Genomic DNA, 21,657 nt, shown 5'->3' with positions numbered 1-21,657 from the left:
TCTGATCATGGATGGCAGCAGCTGGTATTTAGTGAGAAACCTGTGGGCCATCAGCCCAGTGATCCATCAGGGGCTGGATATTTGTATGGCTGGCTGTCATCTGACTCCCAGCAGTTCAGCTGCTCATATTTAAGCTGTCTACAGCTGGCAGAGGACAATAAGGGAGAGGAAAGAGCTAGTAAAAAGGGAAGAAAAGCAAATAAACTCTTGCAGCCATGAGGCAAGATTTCACATGCAGCTTTGACTTAAATAGAGGCATGACATTCCTATTCCACATAAACACAGCCCATTATAAAAGTAAGGGTCAAAGAGACCAGATACCACCATAGTCCATTCTATTGGGCAAGAACAAATAATAAGATAGCATACCTTTGAGGAACATTATGTGATCCATTAGTACAAAACTGCAAAATTAGTTTGTTCTTATAACCCAAAATGTTTTTTACCTGAAAGCCTTATTATACAACCTTAAGGTCAAATTGCTGATAAATCAAAGGCCAACCACTTTTGCTGGAGTCACTGCCCCTGTAATTTGGCCTGATAAAAGTAAAAGCTATCTTCTTTGTAATGAGAGTTATTACTCAAGTATACTGATACAGACCTAGAATACCTTTACTTGGTAAAGATTTATGTGAAAAAATAAGTTTTTTTTAAAAAGGAATATATCAGTCTAATACTCCTTTCTTCCCTCCTTTTTATGTTGAAACTACCGTGGCTAGGACTTCTTATGCAGAGTCATACTTTCAGCTGAAAAATGATGGAAAAAGAAAAATATTTACCAATATCATATCAATGCTAGGATGACTAGCTATAATACTCTAATCTGTTTGTAAAGTACATAATTAAAATGACTTCCCACATGTAATTTATTGTACCCAAGTTTGTGCTGGAGCTTGAGAATCGAGAACAAAATGGTGAAATTGGCCCAACTAGTGTTTTCAGAAACCCTGAGAAACTGGAGTTAACCTCATTATCCCCAACATTTTTCCCTTCCTACAATCTCTTCAGTAGAAAAGAAAAAAAAACAAAAACAAAGGCTTATCATGGATTTTAATAGCCAAAACAATGCAATTTCATCCATACATAGACACATGTGGAAAGTGCAAAGGGAGAGAAAGGAAGTTAAGAAATATCCAGACAAGTAATCTTCCAAGAATCAGTGTTGGATTAATATTTTGGTCTTTTGACCTCAACCCTACAATGGAAAAAGAAATAGCATCAAGAATCAACACACTTGTTCCAATGATCCCCAACCAAATGGAAAAAAAAGTCTCTTACCCATCAGCCTCCATTTTCTTTCTTTTCTCAATAATCTGCAAAAAGAATAGAGATAATCATGCTACACATTAAGCTTATCTTGACCAGTGATAGGGGAGACAAGGACCCATGGAAGCTCTAACAAACAGGGTGAACTATCTCAGGCCCCTCCTATCAATATTGGATAATCCAGGAGTTTCTTTCCAAGCTCTCCCCTCCAAGCCTTAGGGATGGGAGGATCTGGATCTCTGTTACCATCTATAGCTTTCCACCTCCCTAAACTCACTGCACTGATCTTTTTCCACTGTCGATCAAGCTCTGCCTTGTCATTTGTTTCTTTGAAGCGTCTGGTTTTCCGACCTTCTGACATCTTGATGCCATACTGGAATGCAGCTCTATAGGTAGATAAAGAAAGTCAGGGTAACAGTATAGTGAGGTTGCACAGAGTAAGATTCAAAGAAAAGGCCCTAGGAGGGAACGAGACTGTGCCCTCCTCCCAGAACCTCCTTCCTAGCTCCCAGAACCCTGTTTAGTTTCAGTGCCAGACTCACTTAGGCAAAGCTTCTTTGTTATTCATATACTCGCTATATTCTTCCTGGGTGTCAAAATCCCATCGACCCAAAGGTCCCTTCTTGTTACCCTGGGGCAAGAAAGTAAAATGATGGTCAGAAGGAACCTTTATAGTTTGCAGTACACGGCTCATAAGTAATATTCAACACTGTTTCAGAACAGGGCCTAGAAAATCCAACTAACTAGGGTCTTTCTTTAGTTCTAGGCTTCTATGGAGATAAAGGGGCTGCTATGAAAAATAATCAGTTACTCCAAATAATTAGATATCCAAATAATTTCTGCCACTTGGAGAAAAAAAGAAAGGAAGGTTAAAGCAATCCTATTTGCCATTCTATTAATAAGTGTTTACAAATATAAAAGAAACCTGGAAACTTGGCTAAAATGATGCTTTACAGCAATTGTGTCCCCACCTTCCCTCACTCTCCAACACCCCCCCCCCCCCGAGTCTGAGTTGAAAAATATTCTTTTCTAAAACGATAATCTAAGCCTCATAAAGTGAAAATGCATTTGGCTCATCTGTCTTTCTGTAGAAAACTAAATATTTAACAGAGCTACTAATTTCATCACCATCCAGACTACTGTTAATTTTCTCAATGGATCACTACATGGTGCTAGTGAAAAACGTAAAACATACAATTTCAGTCAGGTAAGCTGCTTGTTCTTTTTCCTACAGAGAAAGGATACAAACTACAGCAAAGATGTAATCCATTCTTAATGTAAACCTTAGAGAGACATACCTGGTCCATTTTGCTATAATCCACCTCTTCATCACTGTCCACAGCCATGTCATCCATCCTAAGAAGAGGCAAAGAAAAGTCAAATGCTCTAACGAACCAAGACTGTCTAGGAACCTCACTAGTCCCCTTACCCTTTCAAACTACTTACATTCCCTCCTCCTTCTGGCTGACTCAATTGGCATAGGCAATCCTGACTTCCTCTTCTGAGTGACAGATATTTCAGAATCACAGAAAACTGCCAAATCTCTTATCTACAGTTTCAATTTTCCAACTACCCTCCCCATTTCACTTCCCAGAGTGAAGCCTCATACTTACGTGGCTGGATAACACTCTGCATAACTATTGGACATGCCAAAGAAATCTCCTAGCTGCTTCTTATCTTCTGGTTTCTTCAGTGTATGCTGTGTTAAAGTATAACAAGTGCTACAGAAAGTAGATGTCCTTATACTAGATGCCTATTGGGGTATAGCTTTTAAGAATCTCTGGTACATGAATATAATGGAATATTATTACTCTGTATGAAATGCTATGATGGTTACAGAGAAGAATGGGAAAAAATATGAACTCATACAAAGTAAGAAGAAACAAGAAAACAATATACACAATAACTAAGGCAATACAAATGAAAAAACAACAAAATAACCAAAATTCTGAAAAATTACAATTAACGAGGTTGGTCCTAAAGAGCGGGTATAAAAGTGTACCTCCTTTCCTTTTTTGCAAAAGCAAGGGACTCTTGAATGTCACTGGTGAGAGTTGGTGAGATTTGTTGAACTGGTTTCTTTTTATTATTTGTTAACAGAAATGGCTCTCTTAGAGGAAGAAGAGGGATATGTTGAAAACAAATGGTAAGAGTTCAGAGAAAGGGAGGGAGAAAGAACAAGATCAAAAGATAAAAAATAAAGATCAGAGGATAAAGGCCATGGAGAGTCTGCTATAAGCATCTCTTATGGGGAAAAGGGCAACTCTCAGTCAAACTTCTCCATATAAAAGAAAACAGCTCTGGAGCAATCAGAAGCAGGGTCAAGCTAAAAATTTCTTTCAGAATTCATGACCCTATTTTATAGTAAAGGATATGATTCGCCACCTTCCCAACCAGCAGAACCAGCAAACTTTTCATTGATAGACTTTATCAACTCCTTGGCAGATCCAGGACCTACAGGTAAAAGATTTATATTAACCATCTTCTTAAGCAAGAGAGCCTTGGGCCCAACCCCCACCCAAGCCCAGTTCTTAGAGGACTAAGGAGTTTGGGACCCTCAGATCCCTCCATGTTCCCTCTAGCAATAATTCCTATATCCTGCCACTACTGTGCAAACAACAGAGTTGATCCTATATTACATAACTAAAGCAACAGTAACATAAGCCCCCACCCTGATTTCTTTGAGCACATCATGGACACTTGCTCAGACTCAGCTCCACGCATACCATCTCTGCTCTGTGCAGTGTATCAGATTTTTAAGCCAAGTTCAAATAAAAGGCAGGAGCCAGGATGCAGGCCTCTGCCTCTTCAGAATACTTCCTAACATCTACTTAACAACATGAATATAACTTGCCTTTATCAATATCGATAGGCTGAAAAGGAAAAAAGAGAGTAAAGTCAGTGTAAAGTATCAGAAACACCTACTTTTAATTACCAACATTTTACAAATCTGTTCTTTTCTGATCTCTTCCCAAACTTCCACCAACTTCATGGTTTTTCCCATTCTGTTAGGATATGCTCCCTTCCACAGCCAGCTTTCTTAAAAAGGAGGGCTCCCAATTCTTTCATATATCACCATCCAGCATACTCTCAATGCTTCCAAAAAAATCTGCTACTAATGGTATCTTCAACTACTACGTGACATCATAACCACTTTTTCCCAGATTGATCAAGGAGAAAACAGTGTTCTAGTCATTGCTCTGATTCAAGGAATGGGCTTGCTGCCCCTAATTTTCTCTCCTCTATCTCTAAATTCCCATTCTTTCTCCACCACCAGCACCCCCAAGTCTGCAAAAAGAAGATTGCACCAGAATAAATGCTACTTAGTGAGCACAGAATTTCCAGATTACACTCCATTTGCCAAGGAAATCATATTAGGTCCCTCCAAAAAATTTTACAGGGACTTCTATACTGGGAATCTGTTATTTAATCCATCTCTAAAACTAGTCTATGCTCCTGCATGTAACAAAAAATCCTGGAATTCATGACTCACCTCGTCATCCACTTTGGGCTTCTCAAAATAGCTGTGTCGCTTCTTCTCCTCTTCTCTTTCCCGATCCCGCTCTCTTTCTCGGTCTCTCTCTCGGTCCCGTTCTCTTTCTCTCTCTCGTTCTCGGTCCCGGTCTCGATCTCGCTCCCGTTCACGGTATCGCTCCCGTTCTTTTTCCCTTGGAACCTTAGTTGTTGATGGTACATAATCTCCAATGTCTTCAAAAATGCTGGAAAGGCATAGACCCAGATGTCAGAAGCTCCCCAAAAGTATGGACCCTACTATATCTTTAGATTCCTAGATTAGGCTTTCCACAGACTTCCAGAACTGGTTTCCCACAAAGCTCTCTTCCTATGATCACTTATATTAGGAACTAACATACATACTTCATGTCAGCCTCCGGAGGTTTCTTCTCATCTAGCTTTCCTGTAAAGTAAGAATATGAATAAGGATAATAAAGTAGGGCCATTTCATTCCCAGTGTCACCATCAATTCTTCTCTCAATTACTACTGTAAAGTATCTACAAAGAAGTACGTTTTCTCATTCTCAGAATGATGGATTGAGACCCATATACAAGAGTTCAATGTGTAAATTTATTCTGCTTGATTCAGTTGTTAAAAGTAGGGATCCTATTGTTTGGTGGGAATTTATGAAGAAGAAACAGTAATATGTAAAAAAAAAAAGTCTATAAAACATTTAAGAATTAAAAAAAAACAAAAGAATAGGAAAAAGGTCAAGAACAAAACCTTGACAATCATTGCAGGCTCAAAAAGAGTAGCCAGTAAACAGCAGAGATAGAAAGTAGAAAGCTAGAAGATTATGGAGTCACAGGCTGAGAGAGGAGAGAACATTAAGAATAAAAGGGTGAAAAAAAAATTTAAAAAGGGGGAAAGGATAATTTTATCTAAAAGGAGATTAAGAACTGAGAAGAAGCCACTGGATTTGGCAATTAAAAGCTCACAAGTGCCCTTTGGAAAAATAAGTTTCAGCAGAATAGAGGCCCCGATTTCAAGAAGCTGAGGAGGGTGGTAAGGAAGAAGAGACACTCTGGATAGACTTATAACGCTATACAATTAATCAGAAAACATTATGTCATCACAATGGAAAAGTACTTCTAACTACCTATTTTTGCATGTTGTGCTAGGCAATGTAGAAAATGAATTAAAAAGAGTCAACGTATTGTAAATATCTATTAAAAAATATCCCTGGCACAAGCTCTTATGTGGGGGGAGGTATAAAGGAAAAACCACCAAACACTGTTCTCCATCTACTTCATACCACGACACTACCTCCCAAATTGGTCAGTCTTGTCCTGTCCGTGATTCTGAAAATCGTCTTCCTGCCCCCCAATCTCAAGGCTCTCTTCAACTTTTTAACTGTCTCCCAAGGCAAAGGGAACAAAATGGTGATAGGACAAATATCACTAAATAAACATTGCTTCCTGACACTCCATATGTCACCACAAGACTCAGTCCCCAAAGAAAATGAAGGCCTTTCCCCAAAACCATCCAGAGACCTTTGTCCTTTTTCTTCAGCTTCTTATTCCGGGTGCCCTGCCGCAAGTATGAAAGGATCTGTGTCAATTTGCTGATAACAATATCATTCGTGGTCAGTGTGGTTTGGGCCTGGAAATCCAAAGAAAATAAGTCAACTAACTGAGAAAAGACCATCTCAAGGAGGAAAATATCCCTCCCACATTTCCTACAAAGGACAGTCCTAGGGAATATTAGGGCAAGTACCTCCATGGTAGGACAATCAGCTTTGCTCCGGATAAGTGTAGTAGGAATATCTGTGTCTGCATACTCATCATCCAGATCTACCACATAGGCCATGCGGCCTGGCAAAAACAACTCATTTCGTTCATAAGCTTTGTTCTTGAAGAGCATACGATAAACATTGCGGCCTAAGAGAAGGAGATTAATAAGTAAGCATTCACTGAGTGCCTATCAAGAGCCTGGCACTGTCACGTGACTTAGTCTAATCTTCAAAGAGATTACAGTCTAGTTGAGGGAATAAGCCTATAAAAATAGCAAAAAATTAGAAAACAAATGCTAAAATATATAGTACTATCAGTATTAGAAAAGGTCAAAAAAGGGAGAAACCAGTGTTTGAATAGGTAAGTCAGGTGTTTTATAAAGGAGATAGACAAGACTTGAGCAGGACCCTGAAGAACGAATAGAAATTGGATAGGTAAAAAAAGGAAAGGTATTTCATTTGGGGGTAAGAGATAACAAAAGCAATACTACAGAAATAGGAAAAAGTAAGGCTGGGAACTAAGAGATTGATTACTTCTTTGGGAATAGTAGAAAGTAAAGTTAGCTAGCTAACTAAGATTAACAAATTAAACATAACAAAGATTTCATGTAGAATACAGACAGGGAAAGGCCTACAGGCAATGATTTCTTTTTCCATCTCTATTACCTGATAGTCTGAGATTTTCTATAATTGTACCAATGGGAACTTACAAGGATAACATACCTTTAACAGGAAAATTTATGCAATGGCCACTCCCAGGGGCTACAAATTTAAGTTTTTTCCTTCTAGTGGGAATTATTCTCTACAAACTTCCATTAGAGGGTCTAAGCCTTGTATCTTGCCATGGAAGCAAAATACAGACTCTCATGTAATGATTTGTCACAGCAGTATTATAATTGGAACATTTTCCCACATTTAAATGCTTTCAAAAGAAGGGCTTAAAGTCAGACTAGTGATGGTTTTGCTCTCCAGTGAGTTTTTCAAGCAAATTTTCATAGTGGAGGAAGAAAAGTCGTAGAAGATATCATAGGTATTATAAATAAATTTAAAGTTAGGACTATTCTATCTCCAAGCATCTCTGTCTAGGTTTAAAGAAAATGTAATATCTCCTAATATATGCTTTATAAAATGTGATTTAAAATCATGTAAAAATTATTTTACAGGAAAGTGAAGTTTAAATGTCAATTTTCTGTCTTCATTTGGAAGGACATATAGTTGATGTTACATTAAGTCTTAAACTTATTTCAATGGTGCATGAACAAGTGGGTAAGGGCTATAAGGAATTAAACCTTGGTTAAAAGCTGTTTGAAAATGGCATTCCATGTTCAGTATTCAGAGCATGTGGTTAGAAATACTGTAGTCTTGGGGGAGGAGAAACAACAAAATCACACAATTCTGACTCATTTTTAGTTGGTGGCATGTAAGTTTCTTATAAGATCTACACTTGCTGAAACAAGAAGTATCAAGGCATTAAAACATTTCTGCTCTTACCCAAACGCGTCTTAAATTCAATCTTATTCTCAGGATCTTCATCTTTCCTTAAGAAATAAGAAAGCAGTCATTAGCCACTTCTGCCCTTAGTCCAAGTCCCACCCCTCCACCTCAACAATCTCTCCCTCTCCCTCATACACCCACTTTGTTTCCTTCTGAGGTTTCTCCATCATCTCCTCCTCTTCTTTCTCCTTGCTGGCAATCTCAGCTCGAACCTAAAGGAGGAACCAGAGGACTACATCCTAAAATTCCACCTTCAGCACTCATAATACTACAACAGTCAGAAATGGTTCCTCTCCATTCACCAAAGCTCCCCTTCCTGGAAGCCCCAGAAACATTAAGCATTCCAGTAACATTCATAACTCACAAATAAAAGAAAAATATCTCACCTTCTGGAGAAGGGCAAAATCCAAACCTTTCACCAAATGAGTGTGTTCCATGTCACCACCCAAAAACTTGGACTCTTGGATCAACTGTCGCCTTTTCTCTGCAGCAGATTTGTCACTATACAACAAAAGGTACCATTATCAGATCAACCTAGTATTAATACAGGGTTGTTATAGTGAGTGGTCTGGCTTAGATGAGGAGTCCAGAGGTCCACATTACAGCATACTGAAGCTCAGAAGAATTAAATGATTTGCTCACAATTACATGCTCTGAATGGGACTGCTTCAGAAATTAAATCTTAAATGAACCTAGGCTAAAGTCTACTCACGCCTCAGCAGTAGGTCCCACAGCCCTGTAGTTAGCAGTGGTACTGATCAATTCTGTTTCCTCATAATCCTTGTTTACTCCATCTCTCCGTTCTTTGGCACGGTCACGATACTTTTCTGCTAGCTCCCTTTCACGTTCAATTTCTTGTTGACGGAGTTTAGCATAGTAGCTATGAATGAGAAGAAAGTATGTAAGGTATTCAAATATAAGAGTAGCAAATCTGCTCTTCTCTATTGCTTGGACTCTCTGTTCTCCACATTTTTGCCCTCACTCCTCAAACATATATCTCTAGGCCAAAAAATATACCCCCTCTAATACCTAATTACTTATATATCTTCTCACAGCAACTCTTTCTCTGTACAATACAGTTCTATAATTGTAATGGAAGGCAATACCTAATGCTTCCTCAGTCACAACTGTTCCCCATCCTGCTTAGTCACCTCCAAATTACTAAATATTTACTACTATTAAGTGACACAGCCCAGAAGATTAATTTGGACTTCCAAATCTTTGCAAATTTCAGCTGAACGTCTCTTAATTCTTGTTGACCTACCCCAGAGAACAAAGAAAGCAAAATACCAGGCCCAGAGAGAACTTTTGCAGCTTCTAAGTGAAAAGCCCTCTTAACAAGTGCACATCTCCTCTAACAAGTATGAAAGCATTACAGAGCTTCTAAGAAAGAGAAACCTCAGTTTTTTCAATAATTGAGAACTATGTTCCTACATAGCCAACTCCTAACCCAATTTAGTCCCACCCTCAGTAAAGATAGTGCCTACGTTAAGATGTAACCTCCCTTTCCCTTCCTTTCACCTTTTCTTTTTCCTCCTTCGTGCTGCTGGATCTTCATCTTCATTGTATTCCCTTGGCATCCTAGAAGGAGTAGAAAATCCAAATATCCCAAATGGCTACCACAACCTCACAAATCCCAAGAGGAGACCTCAGAGGTAAAATGATCAGGGCACTAAAGCTGAGCAGGAAGAAGCCCCAGAGGAATACATTTGGAAGAATATACTGACTCCCAATCCAACCACAGCCTCAACAAAATAATTCCTCCCACCATCTACTTTTCTAAATGTTTCCTCTGGGAAAGTATGCATTAAGGAATACATTGGAAACGGGTGGGAAACAACTAGGAATATACATCAGCTTACTCATGGTGGCGAGATTTGGATGGTGGTGCAGAGGTGGGTGCAGCTCTAGGTGTCATAAGAAGCTTCCTAAAGTCTTCATTGGTAAGTTTGGACCTGGTGAAACAAGATAAAAAATTGTCAAATGTGGGATTGTAATATTAGCACTTCTTCAATCTATTTTCATGTAGCACCTCTTTTCCCCACAAGTAGCTACTACTTCTCTAAATAACCAGTAACATGCTAGTAACAAATAATAACATTCGTTACTTTAAGGACCCCTGATTTCACCAGCACAAGTAATAGTCCTATTGACACAGATCCCAAAACCTCCAGTTCAGTTTTATTAAATAATATGCTACGAATGAACAAATTCATCAACTGGCAAACAATCTTCCACTAAAAAAAATAAACCTTTCCAAATTGTAAGGATCTACTTCAAATCCCTTATCAAAAAGATACAGAAACTAAAATCCATAGATATTAACGATTTGTTATTATTGTTAACTCTTTCTGAGTTCTCACTTTGACTGAGACAAGGGCCATTCAGTTATTAAGGCTAGTAAAGAGACAAGGAATGGCCCACTTCAGAAAAATAAAAAACCTGGGAGTAGAAAACCCTTAAGAGTTTCTGGCAAAAACAGAAGCGATTACTATTTACATTGATTCACTACACAGAGGCATCTGGGCTCAAATAATGACCACTAAGTGGGGCTTGGGCTGAGACCTATTACTTGGCCAATCAATGAGAGCCAGAGTGAACTGGGTTTAAGGCATGGTCTTAATGAAATCTAGTCCATAAAACCCAAGACACCTTGCTACATTTCCAGGCACGAAATTTTCATTCCTTCGAGCAGAGCACTCAAAAGTAAAGAATGATACTCTATGTGAATAGAGGGAGAAGGAAGGGGAGGGCAAAGGAGGGGAGAGAAAGGGGAGGAAAGAAGGAGCTGTGATGCCCATCTGGAATTGGTCAGCTGGATCCCTAGTGAGGCAGCTTGGACTACTCACAGGTTGTGGTTAGTCCCTCGTTCTTGAAAAGGAACATGACATCAGGAAGGTGATGTCATGACTTTCAAGTGAATTGGATTTAAGTGAGGGGGGACTGTGCAAAGTCACCAGCCGGACTTTCTCCTTCGGAGCCATCTGGGTCCAGTGGCAAGATATAGATCAGGAGACTGGCGATAATCCCCAACTTATTATCATGCAGGCAACAAACGGCGAAACCCAGAGGGCAGATACTAGGTCCTGACTCCAAATCCTGCTCACTACGTACGGCGGGCACTGTCTTCCCAACTAAGCTGGTGCCCAAAAGCCACACAGACTTCACGGACCACATATGACTCTGTAGGAGGGCACGTTTATGTTCGGTTGGCATTATCTTTAAAAGGCCAGGGTCACTTCCATGGCCGAGGCATTTGAGGTGCACTTTAAGGCACAAGTTCAAAAGCCCGCAACCCCGCCCTACCAAAGAAACCCCCGTACCCTTGGCATGCCGGCCATACTCACTGGTGGAAGGAGTGCGGATCGTCCACATCATGGCCGTCCGGGGCTAGCGGGTTGGAGAACGGTTCACCTAGGCAAAACAAAAGACTGAGCTCCCCGCATCCCCTCCCGCTGCGCTTCTGGGACCCCACCGACCCCGCTGGGGCAGCCACAAGCACCCTCCCCATCCCCCATCCAGCCTGCCCCTAACAGCCCCAAGCTGGACGCAGGCAAGGCCCTTCATACGAAAGGATGACCGCGGGGCAGTCCCAAGGAGGAAGGAGTAGAGCCCGGGACTCACTATCTCGTTCCGGCATCCTGATGCCAGTTAAAGCTCCCAAAACAAACGGCGCCACAGGAAGACCAGCCTCGCAAACTAGTTACCCACAGTGCTCTACGACGAGATCAGCTTCCGCCTTACGCTTGGCCCCACCTTCCCCACGTGTTATTACCATGGCAACTCCGCTCACGTAGACGTCAGTGACTCTTCTACGGAAAAGTCTTCTGCGGAAATGAGCAAAAAGTAGGCGGTCAGTAATGCTACAGACCACTCGGCGGCCCTGACGTAATTGGCTGAATTCCACTTCGCCTCTCCCTCTCCCCGCCCCTTTACCCGCATCTGGCCAATCCGGGGCGACAACGGACGCAATTCGCTGAAGAGACCAGAGCAGCACCAAGCAAGTTGGTGAGGGGGATGGTGCCTCTTCCTGATTGGCTGTACGAGCGCTTTCCTTCCCGAGGCTGACTAGAGGTATTCTGCAGTCTCTGGAAAAGATGGCGGCAGCTGCAGCCCGCGGGGTCGGGTTCAAGGTGGGCAAGAACCTGAGGGAGCTCCGCATCCACTTGTGCCAACGCTCGGCCAGCAGCCAAGGAGTGAGGTGCGGTTGGACGCCGCTGGTGGGGCGGGAGGGGCAGGCCGGACGGAGGTCGGAAGGTCACGAGCTCGCGGGGTCATCCCTCTTCTTCCCGGCGAGTGCCTTCGGGGGAAGCGGCGGGGAGGGGGCGGGGCTGAGGGAAGGGGGAGGGCCCCTCCCTTTCTTGATGCTTTTGGTGCCTGGACCAGTCACGCCGCCTCTCTGATCCTCAATGTCCCCACCCGAGAAAGGGGACTGGGAGCATCCAACATCTCGATGCTTCCCCAACCCCAGAGCGGCACGTAAAGACGAACTACATCCTTTCACTCTGTCCTTCAGGGACTTCATTGAGAAACACTACGTGGAGCTGAAGAAGGCGAATCCCGACTTCCCCATCCTGATCCGGGAGTGCTCCCAGGTGCAGCCCAAGCTGTGGGTCCGCTATGGTGAGCTGGGCCTGGGCCCCCGTGGGGTGGCAGGAGCACCCTCGCCCACGGTTTAGCAAGCTTCTGCCCCACGACGCCTCACTGCAGCCCCCCACAGCTGTAAGAGGGCTTTCCAGTAGGGGAGATTTATAGGTGTAATCATAAGGAAAAGCCCAAAAGGTAGAGGAATCCCTGGGTGAAGAGCTAGCTGAAACCAACCCCTGAACCTGGGCCTTCTGGCACAGGACTGGAAATGGAAGCAGGCAGACCTGGCCCTTTGCCGCACCCTGTAGCTTTATTCCACTCACATATCATCGAAGGTGATAATTTTTCACAAAACTAACTTCTACAATGGTCAGTTAAAATAGGAAAACCACCAGGTAAGTTAAAGACCCTTTACTCCAGAATTCTGTAACCACTCTAGGCCATCTTGACTTACCCTGTTTCTGAATTAAAACAGTAATAGCACGTTTAGTACTTAATATGGCCACCTTCTCAATCAGTGCTACATACATAGTAGGTGTTTACTGTTTCATCCTCAGCTTTTGGCCAGGAGAAGAATGTCTCATTGAAAAACCTCAGTAGTGAACAAGTGGCCACTGCTCTAGTGAATTTGATGAATAGCAAAGCCTGAAGTCCAAGAAAACATTAAGAAGAGTTGCCTCAGAGCTTGGGCTGCGTTGGACTGAGAATGAAATATCCACATATCTTAAAAGTCTTTCCATGCAAACCTTGTATTGTAATTATAGTTTTTCTGAATGTTCCCTCTACTCCCCACCCCCAAACATACGCATTTTACCACCAATATTGTGACTGAAGAAATTTAATGTAATACAACTTTTCAGTTCTAAGAGAAGCTGTGATATATGAAAGAGGGAAAAGGAGGAAGGGAAGGGGGGGCAGGAAATGGGAGGGGAGGCAGGAAATGGGGAGGGGAGGCAGGAAATGGGAAGGGGGGGCAGGAAATGGGAAGGGGGGGCAAGAAATGGGACGGGACTCTGAGCAGCCTGGACCTGGTGCCCATTTAGTCATTTATGAAGGGAAACATAACTGGGGCATAGACAATAACTTGAACCACAGAAGGACAAGGCTGGCTTCTAGAAGAATGGGGGGAGCGGCTATGGCAGAGCCAATGCATTTGGGACAAGTGAGCTTCCTCCCAGTGCCACCTCCTGAAGAGCTTGTATGCGTTCCTGGAGGTCCACCTCTTCTTTGTGTTTCTCCAAGGCCTGTAGGCCAGAATGCTGTAAGAAGTCCTGAGCTGCCTGTTTAGGAAACAAGAAAAGTTTTGTAGTGGGGCATAAAATTAGTTTTTCCTATCTCTTCCCTCAAGGAAAGGGTCACCATCCTTAGGTATTTCTAAGGGAAAGAGGTGCTGAGCCTCTGGATGTATAATATTCTCTGCACTGAATAATACTGGGGGGGAGGGGGGGCAGGAACCTTTCAGCTGGAGGAGGTAGGATAAGGAGGGAATATCTGCCTATGTGGAATATCAGGGCTGGTTAGGATGGGGGTAGGGCTGGGATCTATCTTGAGCCTATAAAACTACAAGGCCTGAAAGAAAGTGTACACTGAACCTCAATCAAAACCCACCTCAGGCTGGTGTACAAACAGCAGTTGCAGTAGCTCCAGGCTCTGTCCCACCACCTCAGAGTCAGTAAGGGTCAGGATATCTAGCAAGTGGGGGAGGAGTGGACCAGGCCAGAGTCTCTGGCAATAGAAGGGGCCCTTCTCGGCAATGTTGCACAGGATGGTGAGCACCTACAAATACAATAATATTAACATTTGTAAATAGCTTTCTTCCATACTACAGTTAGCAAGTATTCTATTGTTTTATAGATGAGGAAGCTAAGGCTGCAAATAGCTACACATCATTTATAGTCACTGCTAGAAGGGTTCAGAGGAAAGCACCCCCTAACTCCCAACTCCTGTGCTTTTCTTGCTACACCAGATTACTAAATACCTGGAAGGACAACACTAACTCTTAGGTTCCTAACCTCTAAATAAACAAGAGCCCCAAAGCGTTACTTACCAATATACGTACCACCCGTGAAATGGGTAAGAGTTGCAAGAGGGGAGCGACCAGATCCAGGGACAGCATTGCAGTACAGAGGCCAGGATCTTTTACTAAAGAAGAGGCACCATGACCAGTTTATTCACAGAACTCAAGTCCCAGAAAGTGAGTTATAGTTAAAGCACAGATGGTTACCCATGTGTTATAAGGTAATGAAACACCTTTTTCTATTCTGTCCTAATCTGAGTTTAAGCTGAGGTCCCCTGATGTTTGGAGAAGCCACTATTATTTAACCAGGGATAAAATTCATTGCAGTGAACTGACTCAGAGCCCCATTACATACCAGTCAGGTTGTTGAGGACCCAGAGGCACTCAGGAACCAGGCTGGGTTGATGCTGGATGAAGAACTCCATGAGGATAAACATAGCCACTATAATTCGCTCATCTGCAAAATCTGCTCGTACTCCTGCATCTGCCGCTCCTTCCTCTGCCAGCAAGTTACCAAAGCACCGAAGTACTGGGCAAGCCAACTGCAGAGGCAAGACAAGTGGCCAGGAGGCCAAGGGTTTAACACGGGGCAAGGGGAGACACCAAGGACATCACAGACAGAACATGTCACCCAAGCAGAGCAGAAGGCACATCTAGTTCTCCCAGGTGGTGAGGAATTCTTCAGTGACCCCCCTTTACCTACCAGATCCAGTCCCGTATCCACAGATCCTGAGGCAGCCCTAGCCAAGTCCATCAGCAACAGCCCCAGAGTGGACAAAGATCCTCGGGAAATGAGCAGTGGATTATTCACCTGGCTGCAGTGGAGGAAAAAGTACAGTCACGTCCCCACATCCTGAGTCCCTAAATCCTAGCTTGATCTAAGTCATAAAGCCAGGAAGAATTCTGTTACAGGTTGGGAGGCGGCGAAAGTCAGTATGACCCCGGAACTTACAACATCTGGACAACTGAAGGAGAAAAACAGGAGGACTTAACTTGTGTTCCAATCCTAAAGAAAAGAATAAGGTAGGAATCCAGCACTGTCACACCCTCCTCCCTGCAATATCAGGAAATGCTGTGCTGTGGCTTTGACTCAATACCCCATGTATTCATGAGTCCACAGGGATTCCTAAGAAAGGTTATGGGTGGTATTCCTGGTTTGGGCCCAGGGTACCTGCAGATAATGTAGTGAAGGCACCAGGCAAACTCCACAGCGACACTAGCTCCCAGCTCTGGGGTAGGGTGTAGAAGTCGAAGCATGTTTGGGAGGATGGCAGAGTCCAAGACAGAGCTGCCGGTCAAAGAGGCATAATGAGTTGGTGTCAGAGTGAAAATGCAAGCTTCCCATCAGGACCCCACTGTGAGTGAAAAAGTATTCCTGGCAGTAGCCTGGGCTCCCCTTTGGCTACCATTCTCCCTCTTGCCATGCTTCTGTCGCAAAAGAAAGAGGATTTACTTACGGAATGATTTCTTTAGGAGCTTCATTGGCCTGCAAAAGTTGTGACAAGGTGTAGCCAAGAGCTTCCAGAACAGCTGCATGGGGGGACTAGAATAAGACAAAGTAGATCTTAATGAAGGAGCAGAAAGCAGTAGCTAGAAGTATCCTCCCCAATCAGTAAGGGCATGCAGGGGTTAAGAGGAAGGAAGAACACTGGATCCCTCACCTGGATGCATAAAGCAAGAGCTGGAATAATGCCCTGTGGGAGAAGCTGCCTCCTCACAGCCTCACTCTCCACGGCCAGATTGCCTAGTGTGTACAGACATAGCTCCTGAGAATAAAAGGAACAAGAAAGAGTTTTGAGGTTTTTCTCTTCCCCAGACTAAGTAGAGGGGAATCCTTGAAACATTTTTATCCACAAATTTAAGCCCAAGAATTCTACATTTCAGCAAATGAACACTGGCCACCCCCAGGGTCCTGCCCATGCCCCTGAGGAATTAATATCAGAAGACACGAGCTATTCCTCCCAGTGCACCAGTAATCAGAAGCTGGGGATCAGTACCTACTCGTGCCTTATACCACCGCTTTAGTTAATGCTAATAATATGACTTTCAAAGGACATGTGACATAATGTGGGTCCAAGAGTCACTGATTCTGATACTAGGTCCTGCAGTGGGATGGCAGTGAGAGACAGGGTTTCAGGCATCTGAGCAGTGGATTGACAGACATGAGTCTGGAACCAGGCCCTTGGATCCAAATTCCATCACTAGGTGTCTGACCTCAAAAAGACCAAGAGGAACACAGAAAGAAAACAAATTAATTCATTCTTAAGGATAGTATACATCTGATTAATGTACCTGCTGGCAAAGGTGAAAAGGCCAAAAGTGGCAAGAGAACATATTCCCCCGATACCCCCGTAATCCCATATTTCCTTTGTCAGGAATTTACATTGAAAATCTTATGAGAATTTTTTAAAAAGTGCAAAACCTATCACAGGCAGTATATGTAATTTTCAGAAACAACTTAAATATTCAATAGGGAAATGGTTACATAAATTATTCTATATAAATGTAACAGGATATAATAATATAATTAAGATAAACAAGTATAAGGTATGCAGAAAAAGAAAAAAATGTGATATGTCCAGCATGCTACAGTGCAAAAGAGCACTGGATTTGGGGTCAAAGGACCTAGGTCCCAATTCTTTTACCTGTGAGACCTTGAGTAAGTCATTTAACCTCTCTGGTCTCAGTTTCCTCATCTGTAAGATGAAGAATTTTGACTAAATGATCTCTGAGTTCCCTTCTAGCTTTCAATCTGTGGAACCTTTATGAAAAAAATGGAAACTGAAAAAAGCAGAACCACAAGAATGGGATACACACTGATACCATATATGCGGGGGAAATGAATGAGAAGAAATGGACAAAGAATCCTGATGAAGCCTTAAGCAGGTGTACTTAATCTTCTTTATGTCAGAGACCCCTTTGGCAGTCTAGTGGAGCCTATGGCCCCCTTCTCAAAATAATGCTTTTAAATCCATAAAATAGAACATTTAGGACTAAAAATGAAGTATCATATTAAAATAGAGTTGTCAAAATGTTATTTTAAAACTTTGTGGACAGAGAGAACTGATTAACTCTAGGTGCAGATAGAAGCATACTTATTTTTCTTGCCTTTTTGTATGTGACAACATGGCTAATATGAAAATGTTTTGCATGACTTCACATGTATAATTGATATCATATTGCTTGCTTTCTCAAGAGGGGCTGGAGGGAGAGAATTGGAAAATCAAAAAAATTTTAAATGATTTTGTTAAAGTTAACAAAGTATAATTTTTTAAAAGATCATGGACCTTAGCCTAAGAACATCTGACATAAAGGGATGACAAAAATTTGTATGATGCTTTTTAAAAAGCTAGACTAATTTCACTGATATGAGAAACTCCTCCAGGCAAGAAAATTCCCTCCGCCAACTCAGATCAGAAACTGTCCTACAATTTAATCTTATAGATTTGCCTGGACACTGAAAGGTTGAGCGACTTGACCAGGGTCACACAGTATATGCCAGAGAGAAGACCTGAACTCAGGTCGTCCAAAGTTAATTCCCTGTCTACATCATTCCACATCTCTTATATGATATTTTATGCACTGAAACGTATTTAAATGTACTTACTAAGTAAGTTTAATGGTTTATCGATGTTCAATGTTAACCTTTTAACAAAATAAATTTAATTTAAAAATGACAACATGCATCCTCCAAAGGATCAGCTATTTAAAGTCATGGGAGTTAAAGTTAATGGGAGCTACGTATGAGCTCTAAAATGACAAAAGGATAAATGAAAACAATAGTACATAGCAGAAAGAACACCCGGATTTGGAATTTAGGACACAAGAATCTCAGCTCTACTATCTACTATATGTGTGACCCTTGGCTAGACACCTAACATCTCTGGCCCTCAATTCCATCATCTGTAAAATGAGGTCATTGGACTGATGATCTCTAATAAGCCTCCTATGGATCCCACACACAGAAGGAAGAGTTGAAGGAAATAGGGTGAGCTCTTACTATGAAGTCAGCACTGTGCCCAGAAAGGTACGTGAGAAGGTAGGATGTGGAAGGCAGACAGGCTTCTGCCACATTCGGCTGGTCGGCATGGGAGAGCTCATGCAGGCATCGAGCTGCCTCCATCTGGAGCGAAGCCCAGTTGCTAGTCAGGAGTCCAATGAGTGTTCGAATACTGCCTTCAAGCCTGAAACACCAAGAGTTGGAATTTGGCTCAACTCCCGCATTAGCTCCCTCCCCCTTCCGATCCTCAAACCTACTCAGAGGTATTCAAATCTCAGCTCTACCACTAAACTAGCTCTGAGACTTAGACTAGTCACTTCAATTATCTGCATCTCATTTCCCCATTTCCAAAAGAAAGGAGTAGGACTAATCCTAGGACATCTAATCACTTCCCAGGGTTGCCTTTCTTCTGGAAATCTGATATCTGCTTCCTGAAGCCTCCAACACCCCAGGTAGTTAGGCCTCAGGGATATCTGTACTGACCTGATAAAAGTCTGCTGAGTCTCAGGATGCTGTAGGCTATGCCGGAGGCTGATTAATGCCTTCTCTTTTTCCTTCTCAGTTCCTCGTTGAGACATCCTCAGTAAGTGTAGCACCTAAGGGGTCCAAGAGGGAAGAGGAAATGAAACAAAGAGGAGAATTATTCACAGATAGCAAGTGTCAGGTATGGAAGTTTTCAAATTATGTAAATATTCAACAACCCCAGGGTTCTCTTAAACCACACTTAACAAAGCTATTAAACACCAACCACAAACTAAGCGCTTTGTATTCATTTGGTTAGTGTTTCCAAGTACACCACCAGTAGACCAGAACCCTTTATTATCCCAGAAAAGAGCCATCAGCACTATCAAAGATATCTCACCTCGAGCTCTTCCAGGGGCTTGTTAGGGAATTCATCTCTAGCTTCTTCTAGGTCACTGTCCCTCAACAACCGCTTGCTGACCAGATGCTGTTCCCTCCTGGCCTTCCTTAAAGCTGGAGAACAGAGAAGCCAGAAGCTCAAACCCAAACTGGGGGAAATGGGGGTGGGGATCAGATTAGGGCTAGAGGACACAGAGACCAAACGATTAAGACAAAACTTGGAACCCATGGCCAGAAGTTCAGGCCAAAGCTGAGGGATAGAAAAGCCAAAGGCCAGAAGCTGGGAATCACAGGGGCTACAAGCTCAGGACTGGCACAGAAAGGCCAAAGACTCGGGCAGGTCAAGCCAGGCCTGTGGGAGTGGGGGGGGGGGTATCACAAGGGCCAGAGGCTCAGTGCCAGGGACTGAGGGGAGGGGTATGTACCAGCGGCTCAGGGCTAGGGGAATAAGAGGGATCAGAGACTCAAGACTGGGGGCTACAGGGACCAGAGACTGGGGTCAGAGGAGTTAGGGGCTGGGAGGGGGGTATCAAATGGTCTAGAGGCTGGGGGAAGTGGACAGGGCACACAGGGCCCAGGCACTCTAAGTGAGTAATCACTGGGCAAGGGAGAAGGAGGGAAGAAGGGAAGGGGTCAGAGGGACCAAGGGAGGGGTCCAAGGGGACCAACGCTGGGAGGGGCTGGGGGGACAAAGGGGAGGACGCTCATCAGAGGGGCCAGGGCTGGGGGGGTGCTGGAAAAAGGGGGACGGCGGATCAGAGCTGCCAGGGGCTCTGGGATGGGGGTCGGAGGAGCCCGCCCACCGAAGGTGGGGATCAAGAAGGCCAGAGGCTGGAAAGAGGGGGCTGGGGATGCGGGAGGATCGCGGGGCTGCGCCGGGCGGGTCGTAGGGCCCCGACGCTCTGGGCTGGGGGCCATCGAGCCTGGGGGGAGGATGCAGCCCCGGAGCTCCCGGGCCACTCCGGGGCGGGCCGCACCTGCCTCCCGCTCCCGCCAGCGGTCCCGCTGCTCCTGCAGGTTGTAGCCATGGGCCCGGAGGCGGCCGCTGCGGTGACTCCACATGACCCCGGGCGCTCCGCGGGCACAATAGGACCAGGCCGAGGACGGGCGGCGGCGGAGGCGGCGGCGGCGGGGGGAGGCGGCGGCGGAGGAGGAGGAGGAGGAGCGGCGGGAGGCGGCTAGACTCGCCCTACAGCTGCACTTCCGGTGGCGGGGGGTCGGGCGGGGCTGCGGAGCGCTGGGCGGAGCCTGCGGGGCCAGCGCGGCCTGCGAGGGCAAATCTGGTTTCACTTCCCTAATTCCTGACTTCCTAAAGGAAGTTGCTTGTCCGCTCCTTCTTCTCTGGGAAAAGGCCAGGGCCCCCTGCCCCCCGCCGCGCTTCCGCCCCCCCTCCCCCCGCTCCCCGCACGCTCCCCGCACGCTCCCCCTGTCCTCCCCCTGTCCGCAGCTCTCTCCACTTGTGGTTTCTTGGTGTTAATTATTACGCCAGAATTAGCACGGGCAGCAGAGAATTGATCCGTGCTTTGTTACATCTCAGCTTCAGAGGCTGCATTGATCCACAATCATCTGCAAACAGAAAATCATGCACCAACGCTCCCTCCACTTTGGTCTTGGCTTGTAGCCTTTTCAAATTGAAGAACTTACTCTCAGTATGGTAGTTGACCTTGACGCCGTGTTCATCCTCATTGAAAGCATTTGTCAGCATGACTGAAAACATGCTAAAAAGCATGGGAGCAAGCACACAGCCCTGCTTCACTCCACTGGGTGACTGGGAAGGCACCCAGAACCTGGGCAAACATGCCATCATGAAACTGACGTAGGATACTGATGAACTTCTCCAGGCAACCAAATTTCGACATAATATTCCATAAGCCCTCATGACTAACAGGGTCAAAGACCTTGGTCAGATCTACAAACGTTGTGTACGTACCTCGCTTCTGCTCTTGGCATTTCTTCTGGAGTTGTCAGGCAGCAAACACCACATCAACTGTTCCTGGGGCAGTTAAGTGGTGCAATAGATAAAGCATCAGCCTTGGAGTCAGGAAGACCTGGGTTCAAATTCAGCCTCAGACAGGCACTAGCTCTGTGACCCTTGGCAAGTCACTTAACCCCATTGCTTGTGCTTTGTGAACAATGATGTGCTGAAGAAATGCAGACCATTATATTTTATATATCAATATATATTC

At 44.1% G+C, this 21,657-nt stretch overlaps 3 protein-coding genes across 4 annotated transcripts; 1 reads left to right on the top strand and 2 right to left on the bottom strand.

The window, feature by feature from the left end:
• Positions 1-1,033: 1,033 nt before the first annotated feature.
• IK (IK cytokine) lies at positions 1,034-12,063 on the bottom strand. The gene is made up of 21 exons (XM_072630519.1): positions 11,943-12,063; positions 11,631-11,833; positions 11,354-11,420; positions 9,869-9,961; positions 9,528-9,587; positions 8,719-8,886; positions 8,393-8,507; positions 8,148-8,218; positions 8,004-8,050; positions 6,497-6,660; positions 6,274-6,382; positions 5,143-5,182; positions 4,760-4,985; positions 4,121-4,139; positions 3,643-3,720; positions 2,880-2,961; positions 2,565-2,622; positions 1,809-1,897; positions 1,544-1,652; positions 1,279-1,313; positions 1,034-1,195 (listed from the first exon to the last, which is right to left on the bottom strand). Exons 2-21 carry the CDS (start codon positions 11,644-11,646, stop codon positions 1,168-1,170), a joined length of 1,674 nt encoding a protein of 557 aa, XP_072486620.1. The 5' UTR covers positions 11,647-11,833; positions 11,943-12,063; the 3' UTR covers positions 1,034-1,167.
• NDUFA2 (NADH:ubiquinone oxidoreductase subunit A2) lies at positions 11,802-13,459 on the top strand. Of its 2 annotated transcripts, none has more exons than XM_072630534.1 (3): positions 11,802-12,207; positions 12,523-12,629; positions 13,151-13,459. In XM_072630534.1, exons 1-3 carry the CDS (start codon positions 12,104-12,106, stop codon positions 13,240-13,242), a joined length of 303 nt encoding a protein of 100 aa, XP_072486635.1. In that variant the 5' UTR covers positions 11,802-12,103; the 3' UTR covers positions 13,243-13,459. The 2 variants fall into 2 exon arrangements, with proteins under 2 accessions (XP_072486635.1, XP_072486636.1); XM_072630535.1 differs by having other exon boundaries at positions 12,077-12,207; positions 13,129-13,459.
• TMCO6 (transmembrane and coiled-coil domains 6) lies at positions 13,416-20,854 on the bottom strand. Its single transcript, XM_072630521.1, has 12 exons — positions 20,449-20,854; positions 19,473-19,585; positions 19,094-19,206; positions 18,611-18,794; positions 16,272-16,376; positions 16,068-16,153; positions 15,782-15,898; positions 15,314-15,425; positions 14,966-15,152; positions 14,641-14,735; positions 14,202-14,369; positions 13,416-13,873 (listed from the first exon to the last, which is right to left on the bottom strand). Exons 1-12 carry the CDS (start codon positions 20,531-20,533, stop codon positions 13,727-13,729), a joined length of 1,512 nt encoding a protein of 503 aa, XP_072486622.1. The 5' UTR covers positions 20,534-20,854; the 3' UTR covers positions 13,416-13,726.
• Positions 20,855-21,657: the final 803 nt, after the last annotated feature.

The sequence above is a fragment of the Notamacropus eugenii genome, chromosome 1, assembly GCF_028372415.1.
Source record: "Notamacropus eugenii isolate mMacEug1 chromosome 1, mMacEug1.pri_v2, whole genome shotgun sequence".
Lineage (NCBI taxonomy): Eukaryota > Metazoa > Chordata > Mammalia > Diprotodontia > Macropodidae > Notamacropus > Notamacropus eugenii.
The sequence above is the reverse complement of the archived record's forward strand: the minus strand, read 5'-3'. Positions and strand labels throughout refer to the sequence as shown.

Coding starts and splice junctions, on each gene's coding strand:
- IK (XM_072630519.1), bottom strand. Junction 2,962..3,642: donor TGGTTGGGAAGGTGGCGAAT/CATATCCTTTAC, acceptor TAACACAGCATA/CACTGAAGAAACCAGAAGAT. Junction 1,314..1,543: donor AGTGGAAAAAGATCAGTGCA/GTGAGTTTAGGG, acceptor TTCTTTTTGCAG/ATTATTGAGAAAAGAAAGAA.
- NDUFA2 (XM_072630534.1), top strand. CDS start 12,104: ATGGCGGCAGCTGCAGCCCGCGGGGTCGGGTTCAAGGTGGGCAAGAAC. Junction 12,208..12,522: donor GCCAGCAGCCAAGGAGTGAG/GTGCGGTTGGAC, acceptor TCTGTCCTTCAG/GGACTTCATTGAGAAACACT. Junction 12,630..13,150: donor CAAGCTGTGGGTCCGCTATG/GTGAGCTGGGCC, acceptor TTTCATCCTCAG/CTTTTGGCCAGGAGAAGAAT.
- TMCO6 (XM_072630521.1), bottom strand. CDS start 20,533: ATGTGGAGTCACCGCAGCGGCCGCCTCCGGGCCCATGGCTACAACCTG. Junction 15,426..15,781: donor CTTCACTACATTATCTGCAG/GTACCCTGGGCC, acceptor CCTCCACTGCAG/CCAGGTGAATAATCCACTGC. Junction 14,736..14,965: donor GGTCCTCAACAACCTGACTG/GTATGTAATGGG, acceptor CCTCTTCTTTAG/TAAAAGATCCTGGCCTCTGT.